Source organism: Drosophila suzukii, chromosome 3 (assembly GCF_043229965.1).
Source record: "Drosophila suzukii chromosome 3, CBGP_Dsuzu_IsoJpt1.0, whole genome shotgun sequence".
NCBI lineage: Eukaryota > Metazoa > Arthropoda > Insecta > Diptera > Drosophilidae > Drosophila > Drosophila suzukii.
In genome coordinates, this window is record NC_092082.1 from 74,410,105 (window position 1) to 74,434,303 (window position 24,199).

Here is a 24,199-nt window from a genome sequence, read left to right on the forward strand (position 1 = left end):
TTATCCCTGCCCTTTTCTCCCCAGTGTACCCAAATTACCCCCACAGCTTCAGCTTCTGCTCGTCTGGAGAACTGATTCTTCTCCGGTTGGGTCCAGTTCGTCCTTCGTCCTTCCTGGGCTGCCTCGTCCTGGCAGTAATGAAAACAAATGCCCGGCCATTTGCAGCAACAGGGACAATTAAAGAGGCAAACATTAGGAGACTGCAATCGCAGCGAAACGAAAATGAAAAGTAAATCTGGAGTGCATTGCCGCAGCAGCGGCGAGGCTTTTACTACAAATTTTCCCAGGGTTTTTCATATTTCACGCAATTGAGAAGGAGCCAAACTATTTGCAATATTTCAGGCTGCCACACGAACGAAATCCAGACATGAAAAATGCAATGCTTGCTTGGGCTTCCTTCGGTGGGTGGAAAAGCGGTGGAAAGGCGGAAAATTGGGTGGGATTGGGCGCAAGAAGCGGGTGCCACAACAGTGATTGCGCTTTATTTGTGATAATAAAACACACCATCGCGCCGAGACGACGACGACAACGTTGGAAAAGCGGTAAAGGGATATGGGGTGGGTGAAAGTTGGGGGAAAATCGAACCGCGAAATTGCAACAAACTGCGCGTGCATTGGCCTCCATGGAAAAGGGAACAGGGAAAAGGGCCAGGACGAACCGGTGACTCCGGGGAAATGGGGAAACAGAGCAGAAGTCAGGACCTTGCTGTCGGGGTAAGAATATTTAAGCTGCAACAACGTTGCAGCAAATATTAAAGGAAAACACGGACGGCAGCGGGGCGCAAAAGGATTTACTGCATATTTCATGTTCACAACGAACCAATTTTACGCTCTTCAAATCCTATTAGTCAATGGCCCTATGGGGATGCACCATCACCACCAAGGGCAGAACCACCAGCAGTAGCAGCACCACCAGCCGCACTACACGTGGGAAAAAATATATTTTAATATTGGTTGAATAATTTTAGAAAAAAATAAAAGTATAATAATAAAAATAAGTGAACGAGAATAATCATTATTAATAAGCTGTTCTTTTTTTGAGGACTGATGTTGTGTTTACTTTAGGCTAAATTAAAATATCTTTACTGATTCAAAAAAATCAATTTGGAACAAGAAATAAAAATCACAACTAATGATTATAATATTGAAAAAAAATGTATTTAGTCCCTGTTTAAAAGTCCTAACAAAACTAAGAAAAGAATGGATAAACTATGATTCGAAATGATTATGGGCCTATTAGTCCCTCTTTTCTTTAAGTTCCCATGACCTTTTTTAAATCCCTATATATCCCCATTTTTTATGATTTTTGGAACTAATATTTGTAGTTCCCTGTGCATTCACCAGGAGCTTCGGCGGAATCAAGCAGGACTTTCAACCAAGGCAGCTGTTCCGAGAAAGGGTTGAGATCCGGCCGGGTGGAGTGGGTCGGCGCGGAGTGGGTGGTGCAGGCTGATTGGTGATGCCTCGGCTCAGATACAGCGATTTACTGGCACACACTCGAGTGTGTGTATCTGTAGATATATCTTTATGTACGTGGAACGTACTCTATATATAAGTAAGACTCTGGCCTGGGTCAGCTTAGTGTGTCTGGCATTTCCGCACGATTATGCATGCGAGTGGCGGTGTGGTGCTCGCTGGAAAGCTGGTTTTGGCCGGGTAGTTGGATGCTTGGGTGGGGATAAGCCCAGTGGACAGCCCGCAAATGCCCGCCTGGAAACGGTTCTCATCAATCTAGTTACTTCGAGAGCATGAATTATGAAAAACGTGCAAAATGCAAACGGAAATTAAAATTTATAAAAAAAAAGCAGGACAAGTGAGTAGGAGTTTGGGGGATTGAGAACTTCCACTCGGTTAGACAAATGCGCTTTGGCGGGGCCAACCCCAGACTCACGGAAATCAAAGGAAACACTGGCCAAAAGACCGAAATAACAAATGAAAAAGGCCAGAGGAGCTGGGGAAATATGTTTGGGGAAAATTAAACATATTATCCCAGACTCCTGTCGGCTCTCCCTGCACAGCTGTTGAAAAACAAACCTCAACTTTGGCCGCACACAACATTTTTGTCAGGGTCCTGCTGGTGTCCTTTATTAATTTAACAGGCGATGGCATTGATGCGATGCGACTTTGACTACAACTTGAACTACAACAGAGGGGCGGAGGAATTCAACAAGCCATAAAACATATGAGCCAGCCGAGTCACATGCATTTTTCATGAGCCGCTGGCTTTTGTGCCCATCGCAATCATCGGACGAGGCCCGAAAAGTCCCAGGCTCGGGGAAATCCGCGACTCCAACTCCGACTTTCATCCTCCTGGCGACGCCAACAATCATCATCATCCGGCGGAGTCAGCTGGAGAACTCCTGGCTGCTCCTGCTCCCGACTTCACCACTCTTGGCTACACTTGAACTTACAATGACACGTTCGAGGTTCGAATAATGTGGGGATGATGGGTTGGGATCGGGATTGGGATAGGGATTGGAAATGGGATTGGGATTGGGGGAGGCCCTGCATATTTGTTTGGGAATATTCGAGTAGAAACCTGGCATTGCATTTCCTTTTTTTTGTACCCATACATCTCTTTACCCTTAGCTTACACACAAATTGCTTTCATTTGTTTTAATAGGATATGGATGGATCTGCAAACTATGCACTCTGATTTGTGCTGTGGGAATTTGCACATATATATTTAAAGACAAAGACAAAACAATATAATTGGTGACTTTAAGAATGGGAGAAATAAATATGGTCTACAATATATTTTATTGTCAATGTACTAGTTAGGATGCATCTAAATGTATCTATAAAGAAATCTAAAGATGATATCATATAAGCTCTTTGGAATATAATTGTATCTTTGTAACTTTGGCGTTCTGCTGGCAGTAAAACAATAATATTTTAATCTAGGCAGTTAAAGAAACGACTTCATCAAGTACCGCCTTTCATTATCTTCCGGAATAAAACATCTTTATGGAGCTTTGTGGGTACTTACTATCATTAACTGATATGCCATCTCGTGTTTCCCCTAATTTATCTCAGTTCTCAGACACCAATGAGATCTGTTTAAAGCTCCATTCCTCTCAACTCGCTGATATATTCAGCCACTATTTGTAACCCCTACGACTTACTTCGCTTCCTGTGATTTTCCCAAAAGGAGCATGGTGGGGTTTGTGGCAATCTCAGCTTGCAGGAAGCGTTAGGGCAATCATCAATCATCCGCCAGCGGCAACTTGAAGATACGGAGGAGCACGTGAAAAGACAGCGACATTGATGGAAACCAACACCTGGAATTCCCAGCCCAACAGAAAATGTTGGTCCTTTAAACAGCCTCGTAAAAATAATTGAATGCACAATTTTTTTTTAACTTTATAAACTTATCAATTTAAACAGCCACTATTTTGACTTTGTCATTGAAACATTTATGTGTTTTATAACAATTTCTAATCGTAGATTTGACTAAAAAATAAAATTCTTTAAATTTGGACTCAAGCCTAATTGATTTTTTTGAATCAGCTCTATAAACATATTTTGAGCGACACATATCAGATTAAAATGTTGACAAAAGTTAGTCATCAAAATAATTTAATTTAAGAAGGAACAAATTGGAATGGTAATAAGAACACAATTTTGTAAATCATTCAAAGTATACCTATTTTCTTCCATTTTTAAATATATTATGCTTTTTAAATTGACTGCTGGCAGCACTCTCACCCATCCAGTAAAACTGCAATTTGCTGTACATTTCGGGAAAACTCTTTATTTCTATGCGAACTGAACTTTAAAAATATTTTATTTTTCCATATAACGTATGCAAATTTTGCTACACTCTTTTTTGCGACTGTTGTGCCAATTTTTTTTATGTTTTGATTACAATTGCAAAACATTTGGGGCATACGCTCGCTAAATATTTGTTTTAAACATTTTATATTCTAGGGGTGTATACATATAACTATACAAATGTGTGTAAATATATTCACTATGTTTATATGGGTAATTCTGACACGCTTTCACGCGTGCTCTATTTTCATAAATATTATTTATTTATTTATTTGGGCAATCAATTTGCGTACTTTTTGTCGTTTCAGATTCTGTTTCTGTTCCATTTGCATTTGAAATGCTTTGGCATTTTGCTTAAACACTTACGTATGTAAATTGAAATTTGTCGATGGCTGACCATCAACTTTTATTGTAAATATTCGTATGTGGCTAAATGTATCTATATATATGTATATTTGCTGATGTATATTTGTATGTGGACCGTTGGTCATCAATATCCATAATAAATTAATAAATATAAATATCTGTAAGCCTAATTGCCGAGAGCCTGGGAATCCGGAGATCGGCATACCTCTGCTCTCTTCTTTTGTTTATTGTGATTTGTTGGCCAAGTAAAAGCTGTCAGCTGCTTGATTTGGCAGCGGAATCCCTATACCCCCTCCCCGAAATTGGGTCACTAAGTGTGCTCATTGATTTATGGCCCACTCCAGGGGTCCTCATTTAAATTATGATTGGGCTTACGCATAAATTAATTGTCCTGGACACCCAGAGCTCAGGCTGGGATCAATATCGAAATGCCTCTCGCTTGATTGGCAGTAAATGCTATGGCTATTATCATTATGGTGAGTGCACTGCTCAATCAATTTTTATTATTTATTATTTGTTTTTATCCAAATTAAAGCTAGCATGCCAGGCTGAATTTGACTTTGTATTTTACAGTTTACGCTTTAATTGCTGTCGCTGGTAAATTTCAGCCGATTGCTCTCATTGTATTTGGCCATTTAACTGACTGCTGTGCTGCTGTATGGGTACGCTATATGTATTGTATGTATATGTATGCCTATGTATTGGTAGTTAAACAATTATATGTATATTAAACTGGCGCACAATTTTACACTCGACTGCCCGCTCAGAGTTTGTTGCTTTGTTTTCACTTTGCCTATATTTAATTTCACCTTTTTTCACTGTTTGCATTTTGTTTGTTTGTTTGTCTATACTATTTTCACTATTGCTGGTTGCTGGTTGCTGGTTGGCTGTACTTGCTGCATTTAATTAAATTTAAATAAAATGATCATCGAGGCCTGACAGGGTTAATTGCACGTTAACACACGCGAGAAGGCAATCGAATAAAAATGAAATATTAAATGGCCGCCCTGGCTGGAAAGCCGGAAAACTTTGGGTACTTTGTCTGCTGGCTGGGGCAAGTGCTTAAGCTAATTGCACTTTCGGCGACAGGCGGAACCGGAAACGGGCCTCCCAATGGCCGCAGATCCCTTGGCAAACGCACTCACGTAGCCGCTAAATGTTTCAATTTTCTGGCAGCTCAACGCGGCGCCGCAGACATTTAATAATAAACGCAGCTGCAGCACCGAAATGGCCAGAACTTTCCCGGATGTCTCCCTAGCTTTTTGGGGGTATTGCAAGGGGGTTTTGGAATGGGAATTGGAATTGGAATGGGAGCGGGGGTGGTGGGTTGGTATAACAAAGACAACCGCGAGCAAATGGCCATCGACCATTTTGATGCCTTTCGGCTAGAGAGCAAACAAAATTAAAAACGAATTTCAAATGCCTTTGCCTGGCTCAAAAATGCAAATCGCATTCTCTGTCACAAAATAGTGATGGGAAAAGGACTATCCTGGTGTACCCCAAAGAGGTAGAAGTTATGTTAAAAAACAATATGTCAAGGTACTTATGCTAGTTAACGTAGCTATTATAAAAGGTTGAATTTAAAATATAAAAAAAAATTTAATAGTAAACTACACCCAAAAAACAAAGATCCTAAAACGTTTTTAATGATAAGGGAAAATACAATGAAATCGCAGTTTATCATATATACTTCTGGAAAAAATGTCCTAAAAAGTGAGTTGAGTTTTACATTTTGGTAAGTATTGCCTTGACTCAGTTGAATTATTTTTAAGGTCATTTTTTCTAAAACTTACAAATGTGGTATGGTAATCTTTTAGGTCAATATTCCTTTGTTTGGGTGTATTAGGATAAAAAAAAGAACATTTCACTGTTAATTATTACTATAAATATGTGTACAAACGTTAATTTACTAAAATTCTGGTATTTTGTTAAGCAAAATTGGACAGAAAATAAGTGCTATGTGCTATAAGGACCTCCCATCACTATAGTGCTCTACCAACACACACACACATGGCAAGAAAGAGAGACAATCGCACACGTACAGGCTCGAGCTGGACAAGTTGCATACTTTCGGGCGCAACATGCAATTAAAATGCAAAAAAGGCAAATGGCAGAGCGGCCATTTCGTCCATTTCGGCTTCAGGTTGGTTTCGCTTCGTTTCTGCCCGTTTCGACCCGTTCCATTGAGCCTGCAGCTGCAGCTCGAAAAACCAAAGACCAAAATCGATGCAGTGCCAAGTTGAAACGGAAATGCCAGAGCCGAATCCGCATCCGCATCCGTATCCGTCCGTCCCTCTGTGTGTGTGTCCGTGTGTCTGTGCAACGTCTGCGGTTAGGACAAGTTTGCCAGTCGGCATCTGCGTGTGTGTGTGTGCCGGTGTGCAAGTGTGCGAGTGTGCGTGTTGATTTAGCGTTAAGCTTGTTGGATTTTTGCGTTTTGTCAACATTCCCCCGGCCAGTTGTCGATGCATTCGCAGACTGCTGCTGCGGCGGCTTTCTCGGGGTGTTCAAATAATTGCCGATAGACTTCGGGGCAAGAGCATTTCGAGATTGATTCTGGTTGGGTGGGAGTACGCACACAGAGAAAAATAATCGTTCAAGTTGGAGGAGTTCTTTTCAAGGGAACTTATAGGTTCAAAATCTCATTAAAATCTAAAGATGGTTTAAGGGTTATTCCTTTTAAGTCTCTGCCTCAGTGCATTTAGTATTCAATCTAAAAAATAGGTGTCTAAAAGTATGCAATAAAAAAACTTGTTGCCTTATCATCAATTTATGATAAATTGTTGCATACTTTTAGACATCTCTAACTGGATTCAAAAACCCTGTTAATTTCTTTCTCCTCTTCGATTATTTAAAAGAAATTTGTAGGAAATAATTAATTTATAATTTTCAACTGAAAATAGGGAATCAATATGAATTAATAGTTTTTCCTTTGTGATCTAGATTTTTTTTCTCTGTGCAGTATACAGTAGTGATGGCTGAAAGGGTAGGTGAAGTGCTGCTTAGACTAGGCTTACTGTTCATTAATGGTCAGGTGACTATACAGTGGGTGCGGGTGCTGATCAGGTTGGGTCCGTCAATTAGTCCTATGGGTAAGTTTAACTCAACACTTGCAGATATTATCCCTAAGGCTATTTCTCCTCCTATTTGTAAGTTATGAGTGCACTGATATTGCTTCGTTGGCCTGCTATATTACCATTTCTATTTAGCCTCATCCTTTAGATTATGATTCTGTCTTTCTTAAGATTGTGTATCACCTGATTGAGAACAATGATTGATTCAACAATTTATATAAGTGAGTGTGTGTTTTGTTTGTGTTTGTGATTGCCGGTTATCCTGAATGTGGGCTTTAAGCAGCTGCGCTGCTTAGGGCCGAATCCTAGGGATGCTTCGTATAATTATTGAGCGGTATCTCGTTGACATGGGTGTGGGCCACCTCCTTGTTCCGCTCATGGATGGCCATTTCCAGGGGGGCACTGGCCGGCTTCTTTTGAGCCGCTTTCTGTGTCTTTAGCTGGAAGAATTATTAAGGGTTTATTAGGGTATAATTCTAGAATTCAGAAGTCTAATATTTACTCTCTGTATCGTCTTTTCAAAGTCCTGGTGAGGCTCGGGTCTCTTCATCGTGCTGCAGTTTCTCAGACGTTCGTTGGTCTGCAAAGGATATAGTGTCAGGATATAATTCATGTTAAAAAAAATGTTCTACATTAATATTATATTTATAGAATATATATTATAATCTATTATTGTCAAAGTATATTGTCATAGTATTTAAAAAAAATGTTCTTTATTTGTATTGATTAATTTGCACCTGTTTCCTTAGCTGTTTGTATTTTTCCTACAAGGTAAAATAAATTATACTTCTCCCGTCTGTTATTCCTCCTAGTTAGGGGCCCACCCATGATTACTTCATTAACTCGAGCCAGACCCAACAAATCGACACCTCAAAACAACCGCAGCCAGAACTTCAAATGGAAATGTCAAATGAAAAGCGGCGGGCAGCCGCGACCCGAGAAAGTGTAATGAAAGGCCAGCGCTGGATGTTTCTGTCCCCGGAGCAGCATTTCCGCAACAGACCGCATAATGAGTGCCACTGCTGTCGTTCGGCGGAGCTGCTGGGACACACGCTCGCCGGGTGACCTTTGACCGGGGCAGAAAGCACAGCCGGGGAGAATGGAGAATGGCCAAAGAAAGGTAATGAGTGCCAGAGGACAAAAGAAGTTGTCCCGAACACGGAGCACGGAACACGGAGCACAATTGTCGCCAGTGCTTAGCCCAAGTCATTTTCAAAATTGACCGCAAAAGTCGGTGGAGAACCGGAGTGGACAATCTGCAGCCGTGGTCCTTGTCCTCGTCCTCGGCGGCGGCAAATTGTGCTTAAATATTAAATGAACAGCCGGCGAAGGAGCGGGCACACACACAAAAGAAAAACCGGACAACAACCGTAAAACACGAAAAGTTATAAACTCTCTCTGGACCGGAGGACCCCGAAAAATACGGAAAAACCGAAATGAAAAGACACAGAAGTAACCAAAAAAAAAAGGGAATTGGGTGGAAATGGAAAAGTGCACGGCGAGGACACACAAAACAAAACACTTTGGCACGCCTGAAATAATAAAAACAAATGCGAATGGCAAAAGGACAATCGTGTGTAGGGGTCTCCACCAGATCCCCACCCACGTCCCTTATTTCACATCCGGCATAACAACCGCAGCAAAGCCGAAACCCGCCAAGGTGCAAATGACCAGGTAACGTGGAGTTCCAGGAACGTGCTCCTCAGGTCCTTGACAACGCCCCCGACAATGCGATTGGCGCTCTCGTCCCTGTTTTTGTCCTTTGCAATGCCCGTTTCGATGCACTTGGAAAAACGATCCTGAAGAGAAAGCTATTACTAAAAAACGCTATCTTAATACACCAATGCACTTGGAAAAAAAATCCAGCAGAGAAAGCTGTTACTAAAAAACCCTATCTTAATATACCTCAAAAATATCTTCTATTTTTTAAGTCATCATAAAAATATATCCTCCCTGATTTTGGAAAAATGAATTAATTAAACTCATAAACATTTTCTAAAACTAGGTGTACCTCCTACTTACTTTTACTAAAACAAATCATTTCTCTGGGTTACAATAATTTTTATTTTTTTATTATTAGGGAAGGATCCTCCATATTTGACGAGATTTTCAGCCGAAATATGATAATACGTAAATTATGTTGGAGTTTTCTAAGTCATATTAAATCCGATTTTTCAATAAAAATTTCTTGTAATTTAAAATTTAACGAACCTTAAATACAATAAACCTCAGATTTTTAATCTTATTGTCTTCATTAGAAGTAATTTTTAACTTGGCAAACCATATATACAACAAAGCTCAGATTTTTATCTATTATCTTCAATAGAAGTCACTCTAATAGATATATTCCCTTCTTTTTCCAAGTACATTCCGCATCCTGCTCTGAATGTCCATCTGTATCTGGCACTTGCACTTGCAGGACCCCCGCCCTCATTGGCAGTTCATATCTCTGAGTCTGCCATTTGCATCCGGCACATGTCCTTGCCGCGCTGCCCTGTCCTTTGTCCCCTGACCCCGAGATCACCAAACCCACTGGCACTCCCCTTCCCATCCCGCCCTGCTCTTTTTGCTCCGGCCGTGTTGTCATTGTCTGGTCTCGACCACTCGCCCGGCGCAAGTCAACGCAATTAACGGTAATTGCCTTTTATCGGCTTAGCCTTGATAAAGTTTTCCACCGCCCCCGGGCTTTTCCGCCCCGCCCCCTCCATTTTCCCAGAACGCGAACTTTCCTAGTTATTGCTGCTATTGTTGTTGTTGCTGCGGCCATCGTTGTTATTTGTAGGTTTACGCGGTTTTTATATTTTAATTTAATTTTATAAGTAGTCCCAGTGCTCCGCCCCCCTCAAAACCGGCGAACTTGTCCATGGCAAAAATTCGACATTAAACAGAGTAGCAGCGGATGGTCGGGCGCGGGGCTTGGAAAAGTTTTTGTTTTGAATGCGGCAAGGAAATGCTTTGAAGTTGGCTCCAAATTATGGAACTTTTCATGGCATTCCAGAGAGATAGGAAGCGGAGGTGGGGATGCTGCCCGGTCCTGAATTAAGGAGCCGGGAATTAAACTGCGACCGAAATGCGAAAACTCTTTCCATTTTCATAATTCTGGAGCAGCTTAGGGGGTGTGAAATGCTCAACTAATGAAAATGTCACTGTCTATATGGCACCAAACAGAAGTGTCGGATGAAAAATAAAACTCAAATATTTTATTGAAGCTCCTTTTTAGTTTTGCCATAAAAAGAACCATCTGTCACACCAAATAATTATTAAATTTATGTAAATATATTTTTTATTCCATTTCTTTAAATTTGTAAAATCATTTTAATTACAAGAAAAAGTAGCCCTCTAAAAGTATTCCATTAAACAATTCTTTGTTTTAACTTTTGGGATTTTCCCAAATTTATTTGTTTGATTTTTCTGTTTCTCTTTGCTCTTCCATTTTCTAAAACTTTTCTTACGTTTTCATCACCGCAAAAATACGAAGGCAAGCCTAAAAGCAGGCAATAAAAATGGCTTACAAACCGGAAATGACAAAATCACACACGGAATCGTCCCCAAATAAAAGGTTTACCTGCCTTTTAAGTGGCACCCCATTTGTGACCTCCAAACTCACCTTCAGCTGCATTCCCTCCGTGGCGTTCAGTTCGTCTCCACTCTGCCGAAGGCCCTGCAAAAACCTGGCGAAGACCGTTCTCCTCTGCTTGTGCTTGTTGCGACCCTCTAACCCATCCAATTCCCATCCAGATCCAAATGCGAGGCAGTGAGGCGAACAATCAAACCGAGAATCAAACAGACATTCATTTGATTAACCAGACAGTCAAAGTTTAAGCGCAAACCAATTTAATTGAATTAAAAGCCATAAAAACCAAACAGCCGCCAAACTGTCTCTAACCGCAAACCGAAAGCCCCCTTCGCAGATTTAGCCGCTCCTCACCTGTTGCCGAAAAGTCGTAAAAGAAATTGGTCCGTGCTCCAGGATAGCTGTGCTGCATCCCGTTCAGATTCAGGGCCGACTTGGAGTCGATGGCATTCCGGGCCATGCGATTGGCCAAGTCATTCTGCGTATAGCTGTAGATCTCGTTCTCCTCGCGATTCGACAGGCAGCTGGAGGGCTGCACATGCACGGGAAATTCCATTTTAAATATGGTTTACAAAAAGATTAAAGATTATAGTATAATGGATAAAAAATAAAAAGGGGTTCGTTCGATGGTTTCAAAACCATCTATTTAGGTATAACTATAAAAGGACACCTGTTTCAAACGGCTGAGATATCAGCTTAGCATAGTAATCTTAAAATGCAAGCCGAATTTGACCTAGTTTCTTATAATAAATCCTATATTTTTAAATTGCCTGTACCTATAGTTTTAAACTTATTTTTATATCATAAGAAACTAGTATGAATTTCGTTCCTTCTTTATGAATATTATCATTATAAAACTCATGATTGTATTATAACAAAATCTACTATAATTCAAAACGTTCCTAACTCAAACCCAGAGTTATGGTGAAAACCTTACTGACACTATAAAATATATCACTGAATTAACGCACCCCCAAACCACTTTACCAATAAATTTCTCTCAGTGCAAGTACACATAAAAGGGCACACATGAGCGTGCATAATAAACGAAACGGAACGGAAATGAATTAGAGTCTGATTAGCTGGAGGTCGTAAAAGCCTCTCGGGCCGTAAAAGTCAGGGTTCGAACCAGGAGCATCTGCTTACCAAGTACTTGCCGGGCACATAGAGCGGCTGGCTGTGGCTGGTGGGCATCACCGAGGAGCTGACCAGGCCCGTTCCGCTGCAGCTGGGCCCGGCCATCCGGCGGGTGAGGGTGTGCCCCGTGGAGATGCGCACGTGGCGCTCCTTCCACTTGGACAGGCGCACCTGCTCGATGGCGTCCAGCACGTCGTCGTAGGGCATGTTGATCTGCTTGCTGTAGTGGGCGGCCAGGCCCTCCAGGTAGCCCCGTTTGCCCTCCTGCAGGGGGAGAAAATAGTTCAGTTACCATAAAACAATAACGGAAAAAGATACTTTATTTATAAAGAAAAAATATTCCTTAAATAGAATAAATAAAGATATATTTATAATAAGAAAATACATCTAATAAATATGTACTAGAACAACTTAATCAATCTATTAGAAACCATATCTTTTGGATGGTATAGAAACAAGTTGAACTTATGTTTCGATTTAATAGTGCTCTACTTAAATTATAATAAATTAGGTTTATACTTTCAACTAATCACAGGGTCGAAGTTTCCCTCTGTGCACTGTAAAGTTGGGAGTTTGGGAAGAGGGCCAAGATCCCGAGAAGTCTTAGCCGCAATCGCCTAAGGCCAGGGTCAAAAGGAGCAAGCAGGGCAGGCGCACAAGTGTTAATATCTTCCGGTAATTAGCGTGAGGCTGCCACTTAAATGTGCCCTGTTTGACATTCAAAGCGGTCACTGAAGCGGCAGCATCGTGCCCTGCTCCTTTATGCAGCTCCATCTGCAACCGCCTCTGCATCCGCATCCGTATCTGCATCTTCTGTGTGTCCATGTCTATATAGCTATGTCTGCACCTGCATCCTCAACTCGAGAGAACTAAACCTGAACCGAAGCCGCCACCCCTCGAGCCTGGCAAATTCATTTAGCGTCGCATTCATGTAATGCACATGCAAACATTTGTGCTGAAATGCAACTTGTCTGCAGCTGTCAGTCAGTTAGACACACAGATACTATATAGTAGTATATATAGCCTGCCAAGCACCCCAGCACCTCCCATCACCTCCCATCACCCACTCACCCAGAGGGCTGTCTGTCTCATCAGCGCAAAGTGCAATTAGTTGAAGTTGGAGCCCGCGCGTCAACATGGCCCAGACGATGGGGAGTCGAGGGGGCCAGAAGCCAACAAGTCCTGTCCAACTCCTCTAGCTCCCCTCGCCCTTTGCTTTCTGCAGACACCTTTCTTCGCTGCCATTCGCTATAATTCCATTTCGGGCTTTAAGTTGCATTTCAATTTGCACCGCCACAAAGACAACAATCGTAAATATTTAACCACATTTTAGCGCTCAAACTATGCCAAGTACTGAGCCATAAACTTGTGGGGGGACTATACAGAAAAAAACTGCCAGCTTGCGCTAATTAAAATGCAAAGCAGCAAAAACCGATGGCAGCCTATGACAAAGTTTTCACACATAGCCATGGTGTAGTCTCAACACTTTTCGACAGGAACTGAAATTGAAGTAGTAATGCACAGGAGAAAATGCACCCCATCTTTTAAAAAACATTGCTTAGATACTCAATAAAAGATACCTAACTTATTTCTAATTTTTCGGTAACAAATATATCTTCTTTTTTGTTTTTAGATTTTAGTAATGGACAAGCCACTTCTACCTTTACATCATAATTTACAAGGGTTTCCAAGGGGACTACAAAATTGAAAAACTTACATTATCAAAATTTGTGTGATCGAAAAAGGTCTCTAAAAAATACTTCATAAGTGGAAATCATTTTAAATTTTTTCAGAACTTACTGCTTTCTGTATTCCCAATTTCGACTTAAGAAGTATTCATATTTTCTTAAAAATAGCAATAATATTGCACTTTTTTTGGCTATTATCTGCTACTATATATTTTATAAATTTATGTAAGTCATGGCAACTTTTACAATTTGTCTATAAGAATTTAACCATAATGAACATGATTGTTAATAAGAACAATAAAAGAACTTAACTAAATATTTATTAACAATATGGACATGGTTTGTTTCCATTTTTTTCAGTTGAGTAACAAATTCAGCATCAGAATCTGGAGCTGGAGCAGAAACCTGCGGATCGTGGCCTGCGTGGCCTGCATATTAAGCAGCTGCATCGGCATCTGAAGAGTGTCTGGCAAACTGTCAGCACTCCATGCGTGCTCAATAGGCCAGCCTGCCACGCCCACTGACAGTTTCCCGCCCCCCCGAGGCTGAAGTACATATGCACATTCACCTCCACTGCTCACCGATGGAAATAACTTCAAATGGAGATGGCTTTGCATCTATTTGCATTGCATTGGATTGCATTTCTTTGGCGGAACGTAGGCGGCCCTGAACCAGTGACACGTTTTCAGATATGAACAGCCAGCCAACAAAGCGTGGACAAAGCCACCAGAAGTCATCACAGCCAACGAGGCTGCCAAATGCCTTTCAATATGCACTTCTTTCACACGGTTACAGTGGTCCTGCAATCTAGAAAACTAGTTGAAAAATGGATTGGAAGTAAAAAAAAACATACATGTTTGAAAACGATATTTTTTTTGTGTCCTTTTGGAGAGAGTGCTTATTGATTTGTAAAAGAAGCCCAGCTTTGAATTCTTTTTTTTGGCATACAACAATTTTTGATGTCTTTCAAAAAGCAAAAATGTATTGACTAAATTTCAATGACAAGAGTTCAAGCTTTCAATTATATATATCACTTTTATTTTCATAGGTTTTTGTCAAAACAGTTTCCCCTGCTGACAGACCTCTCAAAAACTGCCTTAAAAAAGTGTATTATTTGTAGGAACTGAATATTTATTGTATAATATAATTTTGACACTTTTTTCACCCTCTATGTGTGTTGCCAAATTTATAGATACAACAGAGTTGGTCCTCCTACAACCTGCAATTTGCTGACCCAGCAATTCCGGCCGATCATTTAATGGCGCCCCCTTTCCCCGTCCCAATTCCATTTCCTCCCGGCGTGACCACAATGCAGGGCTTTATCTCTAAGCCAGCAGCAGCGACCAAAAAATACGCGCCAAAATAAACAAAATTAACGCAATGCAAAATCATTTCCCGGCCGGGGACCAACATGCATATAATAAAATAAACAAAACAGAACAGTACAGAACCGAGCTGAACAGCAGTAGCAGGATGGTCCGAAGTGGACATGGTGAATGTTGAGGTGACCCAGCGGGGCTCCGCTGGTTGGCCACTCGGTTTAACTAAATTAAAATCGTGTTAATTTCACATTAGAGCGCACACAGCACTGGTTCCCCAAACGACTGTCACACGTTGCATTTGCATCCTGGGCCCGCCCACTGCAACCCACTTTGCCACGCCCCTGAGAGAAAAGCATGCAAATTGCCATAGCCCTAAACAAAATGACCATAGATAAGAGCAATCGCTGGCTGGTTGCTCGCCACACTTGGTTGGAATAGTTGGCCGAAGCAGGACTGATACCTTAACAAAATCATTAAATAACAACCAAATAATAGTATATATAAAGGAAAAACTGGTTTGTTTAAAGCACTGTTCGCCAGTTGTGTGTGTCGGCAGAGCTCCGGCAGAAAAAATGTTTACACAACGGGCCTCCCGCACTGTTGCTACTGCCAACTATGGTTTTAAAGGTAGAAAATAAAGATTATAAATAAAATATAATATAATATTTTTTGTGCCTTAGAAATCACTTTAAAAAATATTTTTCTTGGGTGTCTAAAAGTATGCAACAAAATAATTTAGACTCAGAAAAACAGTGAATTCAGTCTATTCTGACGACTATTCTTATTTAACTGCATACTTTTAGACACCTACAATCAAATTTTAAAGGGATTTTAGAACCCTAGTGACTTGTGTGGAACCTCCATTGAATTTTTCAAACTTTCCAGCAGTTCTGAAAAGGAAATATGTAATAAAGACTCACCGGCGTGGAGTACGGGTGGGCGGTGAGCCGGATGCCGTCCGCCTCCAGGTGGCGTTTCATGACCGCCTCCAACTCCTTCATGGTCACCGGCGTATCACAGTCGGAGGCCAGGATCTCGTTGCTGCTGCTCAGGGCCTTGGGATCGTTGATCAGGACATAGACAATGGCGGCGCCCTTCTCCCGCAGCATGCGCACACTCTTCAGCAGCTTGCCCCGGTGCGAGGGATTGTCCACTCCGATTGCGTCCAGGTCGATCTCCCCGATCTGCTTGCAGATCTCCAGCTCATCGTAGCCGTTCTCCAGGAAGCTCTCGCCGTAGTGGGCCAGTCCGATGGTGCGCAGCCACTCGCAGACGATGTTGTGGTGCGGCATGGTGGTGGCGGCACTCGCATTCGCATTCGCGTATCACGTGGCTCCGCTGGGAAACGGAAGGTCCAGCGGTGCGAAGGACACCTTGTTGAGGCGGTGCGGCTTCGTCGAGGTGCTGGCCCCACTGGCTGCACTGGCTCCACTTCCTCCACTGACTGACTGACCACTGGACGCAATCCCAGTCGCCAGCGGCTCCGGTTGGTTGCAGCTGCTGGCGGCACTGCTGCAGCTGCTGCTGGAGGTTGCCTTCATAGCAGCGGCAACGGAGTGGAGTACTCTATGGAAGGTGAAAGCTCATCAATTTAAATGCCTTATAATTTAACGAAAGAATTAAGGTAAATTGCGAAAACTATTTTCATATCTGGAAACTGATATTTTTATGCATGATTAATTTTATTTCCATTTTTCCTTATATTTTGAGTGTTCATAACATACATCAGAGAAACCATTCATTTTAAATATGCCTGGAAACATAAAATGCAGCCATAATATCATGGAATTACTGTTTCCATGCAAAATTGCACAAGAGCAATATGGTTTGTGCTACGTAAAAGTAATACCTTTCTACTAAATTATTACAAAAATACTATTTAATGTTTAAACCATTTTAAAATTGAATTTAAATTACGATATATATTACAGTACTGCTGTAATTGCTGTAAATGCAGACTGCAACCCATGATTTCGTTTCAATTATAATTTAAAACATAAAAGCAAAGGCAAACTGAATTTAAATTACGATATTTACTACAATCTCACTGTAATGGCAAGCCGAAAACACTGAATTCGATTTATATATAACTAAAAACATTAATTTTAATTGATTATGGCTATGTGAGAGCAACGAAAGTTATGGTTTCATTTGGCAAGTGCGACAGTGCGTATGCGTAATACGGATTCGGCAACTTCCGGTGGCCATTAAACCCGCCTGACAGGTGTAGGTCAGCGGGGGGGAAGTGCCTGGATCTGGAAAGTGAGTGGGCAGGGGCATGGCATATCAATTTGCGTTAATAGCAGTCATTGTTCACTCGCAACGAGGGAGTGGGATTGGCCAAGAGGCCTCGGTCGAGTCCTGCCTATAAGCACTTAATGATAATGCTCGGTCATGTACACGAGCCACTAAAACACTTGAATATGCTTAGCCCCGGAAGCCACTTGCATATGAATAAGCCACTTAAAATGACAGATGGACCAGTGCAGACGGATAGGGGGCATCTCCACGGTGGAGAAGGAGGCGTGGCCGGATGGCTGCGCCCCCGGGTCACAGACAAAGGACAAAGGGAAGTCATCTAACTATTTGTGCAACGCCCTTTCCCCCCAAAAGCGACCCCGATCCTTGTTTGTTGTCTCCGGGTGAGTGTGTGTGTGTATTTGGTTGTAAAAATATTTTTGCTTGTCGAAAAATGAAATGCAAATGTCTGCTGGCAGCAGAAATATTGTCCAGCCGTTTCCTCCGTCAGGTGGCCAAACCGTCTACATCTCTACATCTGGCCCGAAAAGTGTGGTCCAAGGAGGCAGACAATGGCATAATGAAAATAATGTGGCTACAGTTTGCTCACACAGGCAGCTGCAGCTGTCATTGAGTGTGCTAGATTGAAGTGGCTCGGTCTTAGTCTCCCATTGCCAGCCAACCATTTCCCAAATCACATCTAGCCCGTGGATTTATGTACAAGAACTTCGGGCCCAAAGTGAGAGACAACTAATTGACTGAGCTTGACTTGGCTTCGCATACCTTTCATATTGATAAACACATGCTAGACAAGATGCCTGAATGCCGGACAATGGGGCGTATGAGTGACCTCCGGCCGAGGGGATGAAAGTGATGAGGCTTTTAGCAGATGAAAGGCCCCAGATAGCTGGAAGGGTCATGATGGAACTTGAGCAGGAGGAATCCGATAGCCCAGGCAATTCATAGCTATTTTAATATTGAAATGATTTAAGATATGAATTGATAAGGGAAGCAAAAGGGGCGAGGCTTCAAAGAAAATCAAAACGAGGCAGTCAAAGCATTTTAACTTGCCCTTGAGTGTTGTTCCTTGAAAATATCTTTAAGCTCTATTTTATTAGATTCATTTTTATCTTATTTAAAAATGCTTTTCCAACGTTATTACTTAAAGCAATGGCTAGATTATCCCTTTATAAATGAATATATAAAATTATTTAAAATTTATTGAAAAATAAACCCTATTAAATTATGATTTTAATAAAACTTTAAGAAATGTGAGGTGCTTCAGTGAACTTTTTATGTTGCCTGTAGCTTTCTTTCATTTAAATATTTCAGTTTACTGGAGATATAAGATAGCTTTCTTAAGGATAAAATTGCAAATCTGTAATTCAGTTATGAAGAGCCTTAGCAGAGCTGTTCTAGCCCCCTTGCCGACGCCTCTGAGCTGCTGCAGCTGCAAATATTTAACCACATGCCCCCTGCTCTCATCCCAGCCCCCCGGAAAACTTTCGGCACATTGTTAGCATAATAAACACATAATAAAATGCAAAAGGCAAAATCAGTAAAGTCAATTTTGAAGATGTTTTGCATACGCAGCCGTTGCAAACAGCTTGCCAAAGTTTATTTACGAGCTAGCCGAACAAACCCCTTTCCGGCCCAAAAAGGTTGCAATCCTCGGTTAATGAATGTCAGTGGCAGTCCGTACATAAGGCATATTCTTCCATATATATATATATGCAGAAAATGTCATATATAAGATGCTACGGGTCGAGTGTAATTACATGAAAGCTGGACAGAAATTTGCATATGCCGCAAACTGACTACGATAAGCGTCTTAAATTTTCAATTTCATTGTTTATTAAGTGCCAAATAATTGTTTGTGTGCAGTGAGGTGAAATTTGTGATCAAAGGTGTTCGGCCAGCCCACGTTTTCCGTTTGTAATTTGCAATTTCCTGAACTGAGACATCCTTTGGCATAATTATGAGCAGTTTGTGGCCCCTGAACCGTGTGAAAATTCGCAAATGCAACGCGCTTTCTCTAATTATCACCATCGATTATCGCCTTAGCTCTCCAATTATGAAACTCTAGACTTTCCAAGGGGATTAAATGCAACTCCTTTGCCCATTTTAGGGCCCACTGTGCTGAAATTAAACAGAAACAACACTCACATGCCCAGATAAATACACCACATAAACCTGGACGACAATGGCCCCATTGTTTATGGCTTTCACACAAATTTTTATGCAAAATGCAAAATTTCAGCCGGAGTAATTAATTTTAATATGAAAGCCAAACATGCGCGCTCTAACAATTGTCATATAATTTGCCGTCTAGACAGTGGAAATTTAGTATTTTCAATTAACTGCAATGGCAACTGAGCGCTGCAACCGGCCCCCTTAACCCATGCCACCCCCTTAACACCCCCCTGCCAGCAACAATGCACACAAAAAGGCGCACACTGATTATTTCCACGTTGAGGGGCAGGAAGTGGAAAAAGCAGAGCCGGAGCTTTTCTGGCTGACTGCCATGTTGACATTGTTGGCTCAAAAAAATAAAAGGGGAAAAATAAAAACAACTAAAATTCGAAGCAAGAAAGTATGCTTTCACTACAGCTCGACTAGGGAACCCACTTTGAAATGTAGAATTAGTTATTTTAAACTTGGTAAGTAATAATAACAAGTCCATAACATTAATAAGTACATAAGAAAATAAAATGAATTTATAATTTACTTTTGAAAAATTAATTCTTTAAATATTTTAAAAGTGATTGTCCCTTTCTTAGAAACTCTTATATATGTTTTCTAACGTTTGGTTCCCATTGATAAAAGAAATATTTTATTTTTTGGAATAAAGTAATTTTAAGTCATACGATTTTTAAATTATTTTTAACTAATATTCGTTCAATTATGATACACATATTGGTTTCTATCGTTAATATTTGTTTGTCTTTTATACTGCAAAATAAAATGTAAGTCTTGCTTTAACGATTTTCTTCATGGCAAAATCACGAGTTATACAAGTATCTCCAAAAAAAAAGACAAAAATTGTGTGTGATTCAAAATCAAATTGTTATGTATTATTTTATTGTTGTTACAAAAAATGTGTTTGTCCTTTTGACTGGTAAATGAAAAGTAATCCTTGACTCTGCAAATTTCTCGATACCAGAGGTACAAATGAACAGCCTCGTATCTTATGGATACCGAATACCCCTGAGTACCAGGGGCACCCAGTGTGAAGGGGAAATCAACCCACAGCCAAGTTCGTTGGGAAACAGCGAGATGGAGCCGGGACCCCCTCTGCACGGACGCCCCTTGCAGCCTTGACTCCGGAATAGCAGGCGTTCAGCAGACGGCAGAGCGACGTCCTCAAGGTTGGCAACAAAATTGCACTGGCAGTCACTCGAAAGGGGGTTCACCATGGGTGAAAAGGGGGTGCTGCGAGGGGGTCAGGGGGCAGCCTCGTTCGTGTGCCAATGTCAGTGCACCTGGCACTGCACTTGCCACTCGGCATTCACTTCGACTCGCAACTGAACTCAACGCAACTCAACTCAACTCGGCTCGAATGGCTCCCTTTCCCAGGCAAACAGTGCGTATTGCGGTGGCCGGGAAGCCATACAAAAAAAAGGGGGGGCAGACCCCCACCCATGGCCGGCTTCGATTTCACTTTTTTTTTTTTTTTGGTCCTCAGCTCGCACTCGTTTTTTAATTGAAATTTCATTTGCCCCGTTTGTTTGCACATAATTACGATTCGGGGGACTTTTGTCGCTTGTTATGCAAATTTAAGACCGGCTCATCCCGAGATGAATGAGTGTGAATAGAATGGCAGATGCATGAATGCCCGACTGGAGCTGCATTCTCATCTTTCATATTTTCCTTCTTTTTTTCGGCTTCGCTGCGGTTTCATTGTGGTCGGAGATGGCCCAAAAAGGAGTGGTTTTAGCCCGGCTGAAAGGATGAAGACAGCCTGCAGCTAGCCGAAGCTCCATTCAGCTCAAAGTATTTCTATGCTAAACAAATGGGCACAAAACTAAAACCCATTCAAATAGTGAAGTCGGCTGGGGATAAACCAAGAAGCTCTCAAAGTTTGCAAAATGCATCACTTAAACTGTGCTACTTAGAACGTCGTAAGTAGCAAAATGTTTCAAATTAAAGAAAACTTCAATGTAGCGAAGGGAAATTAGTCTAAATAGGAGCTCATTGGCAGCTAAAAGATGGCAGTAACTGCAGTCTGGAAACTCATAAATGGATTTTGGTTTTTTCATAAGTTTGTATTCTAAAAATTCGAACATTAAAAATTCACAATTAGATTAGAGCTTAATTTTATGAAAAACAACGGTGTTGTATGCAAAACCCGAGGTCTACTTACGCATAACGCTAACAGCATATATTTTTATTTATTTATTTTAAGGAATATTTGAATTCAAAAATAAACCACAAAATTTATAATTAATAATTTGTTAAGATTTTTATTCAGCTAAATATTCTGAACTTCTCCAAATTCCTTGCCATAATGTCATATTAACAACCCATTTAAGCAATCAAGCGAATCACAACCGTGAATTTGACATGAATCCGGGCATTAACCTCCATCCAGGATTAGCAATTCCCCCAGACTTAATTCCCTTCTCGACCTGGCGGAAATCCGGCAGTTAAACCCATTGACTGCTGATTGAGTAATCAACGAATCGACCCCGTAATTCCGCAATTTACTTACATTGTGAGCCGTAATCAATAGGTGAGCCCGGTCTTCCTGCTCGGAACTCTCAAGACATGCAAACACTCGCGCACACTCACACGCGACTTGGGCGGTTCAGGAGTCGCTCTATAATCAAATGCTGCGGCACTTCATTTGCCGGGGATTGGCCGACTGCCCCGTGCTCGCAAGGACATAATCCCAATTCCGCCCACTTGTTGGGGACTCGACCGCAGGACAAGCTCTACAGGGAGCAAAAACTAGATGTAACTAATTTAGTTTCATAACTAAACAATTGATGGATTCTTTAAATATCAATGATGTCTTATAAGTAAAAGACCCCTAGATTTCTTGTTTTATAATCCTAAGAAACGTTTGTTTTTCTAGTTTTAAACATTTTTGTTTTTACTTAATTTTAAATAAAATTTAAAGCATTTCATTTTTTATGAACTTTTTTCCCAATGTTTTAAGTGAAATCGAAAAAAACAATCAAAGTTAGTGGTTAAATGCCTTCTATAAACATATGCAAGAAAAAGTGTGAGAAACATCATTAATATTTATTAATATCAACTCCATATTTTCAATATCTATCATATTTATTATGAGCAATACCATTTTTTTTATGTACTTAAGAAAAAAAGTAACAATGTCAATTACTGCATACTACTTTAAACAATTAATAACCTTAAAATATTTTGGAAATGGTTACTATGTCTTTCAAATTGGCCTCAAATGCTGTCATAACCAAGTTTTTTTTCCCTGGCGTTTAGCTATGAACTTGATATTATTAGCAAAGTAAGATATATGAAAACCTACAGATCGAAGCTTTTTTATTCAATTTTCTCTCGGTGTAGAGCCTGCCCGATCACTCACGCACAATTGCCGGTCGTTTGATTTACGGCATCGGATCCTTAAAACCCGGCCGTGGCCTGCGTTTGTTTTTTCAGCTCGCCTGCAGGACAATGGCTGGGCAAAAAACGGGCGCGAAAACGGTAACCGGAAGTAGGGTCGCCAACCGGAAACGCGCGATGGTGCAAAATGGCGGGCAAATTACGCGAGAAGCGGCAGTTTGCTGCCCGGCTGATTCTGAATCCGATGGCGGAAGGCGTTCTGCGAGACGTCCAAAAACAACTAGCAAAAAGGGCGAACTGCAACCGAGCAATTGTGCAACCGGGAGCGGAGTAAAAAACGCAACCAAAGTATGCAAAGCACGCGAGCGTACTGTGGCACCATCGGCAGAAACACGGCCTCCTGGGCCTGGGTTTTTGCCACTGCCACTGCCGCACGGCCTCTGCCGCTGCCGGAGAATCGAGAATTGAGAATTGAGAATCGGGTAGAGCAGAGCGGAGCGGAGCGGAGTGGAGAACTGAGAACTGAACTCAACTCCTCGAGGAAGGCCGCGCCGTGAACATTAACGCTGGCGTTAACGCTAACGGGAGGATAACGGGAGGATGGGGGACAGGGGCAGCCGGGGGTCGCTGGCTGGTTGCAAGTGCCCCGTTGTAAGCGATACCCAGGAGGGAGGTTTTTTCCCAGCTTTTTTATTTTACTTTTTTATTATTTTTTTTACATTTCTTTTTTTTTTGCAAGCCATGCATTCTCTTTTTATTCTCGCTGCAGCCACCCCGAAGCGGAGGCTTCAGACCAAGAGCGGAAAGTAGGTGAGGCACATGAGTGAGGCAGGATGAGGCAGGATGAGGGGCTCGGCGAGTGTTTACCCCGGCTTAGACGGCTCTGACAGGCCGTCTGGGCTCCAAAGCATGAATGAGTTGTGGAAGCAAATGAAGTGCCACGCCAGCCGACGTTGCAACCCGCAGCGTATTTAAATATAGCAGAGAACAAGCGGCAGAAGCAGCAGCAGCAAAAGCAGCAGCACCAATGCAACGCGTGCAGCAGCAACGGAAAAAGCAGCAGCAGCAGCAGAGCAGCCAGCAGAGACCAACGCTGCGATGCACTCAAAAAAATCTTTATCAATAACTAAAATATTTGCTCACCTTTTTTAAACCATTCCTAAAATATAGGGATAAATTAGAACACAATAATCAAATTTTTGCTTAAGCCATATAAAGATGCAGAAATTCCAAAGATAGGTTAAAAACTTTTATATCCTATCCTTAAGGTCCTATGTCATTTGCTTGATTTTTGATTGACACGATGGATTTATTTTTAATTAAATATAAAAATTAAGAGAGTTTTGACATGTTAACCTTATAATGTCCAGGTTACCAGGACTTTTTTAAATAAATACAGTAAAGTCGAGATTTAGGTAGGTCATCTGACTGTTTCCCAATTCAAATGGAACACTCCTTAACAGAAGATCAAAAATTCAAAGGATAC

At 41.3% G+C, this 24,199-nt stretch overlaps 1 protein-coding gene across 1 annotated transcript; it reads right to left on the reverse strand.

Moving 5' to 3' along the window:
* Positions 1 to 3,716: 3,716 nt before the first annotated feature.
* On the reverse strand, positions 3,717 to 23,092 carry LOC108015693 (uncharacterized). The gene is made up of 8 exons (XM_036817267.3): positions 22,679 to 23,092; positions 21,884 to 22,106; positions 15,855 to 16,500; positions 11,934 to 12,188; positions 11,142 to 11,319; positions 10,821 to 10,927; positions 7,716 to 7,793; positions 3,717 to 7,653 (listed from the first exon to the last, which is right to left on the reverse strand). The coding sequence occupies exons 3-8, from the start codon at positions 16,224 to 16,226 to the stop codon at positions 7,519 to 7,521; spliced, it is 1,125 nt and encodes a 374-aa protein (XP_036673162.3). The 5' UTR covers positions 16,227 to 16,500; positions 21,884 to 22,106; positions 22,679 to 23,092; the 3' UTR covers positions 3,717 to 7,518.
* Positions 23,093 to 24,199: the final 1,107 nt, after the last annotated feature.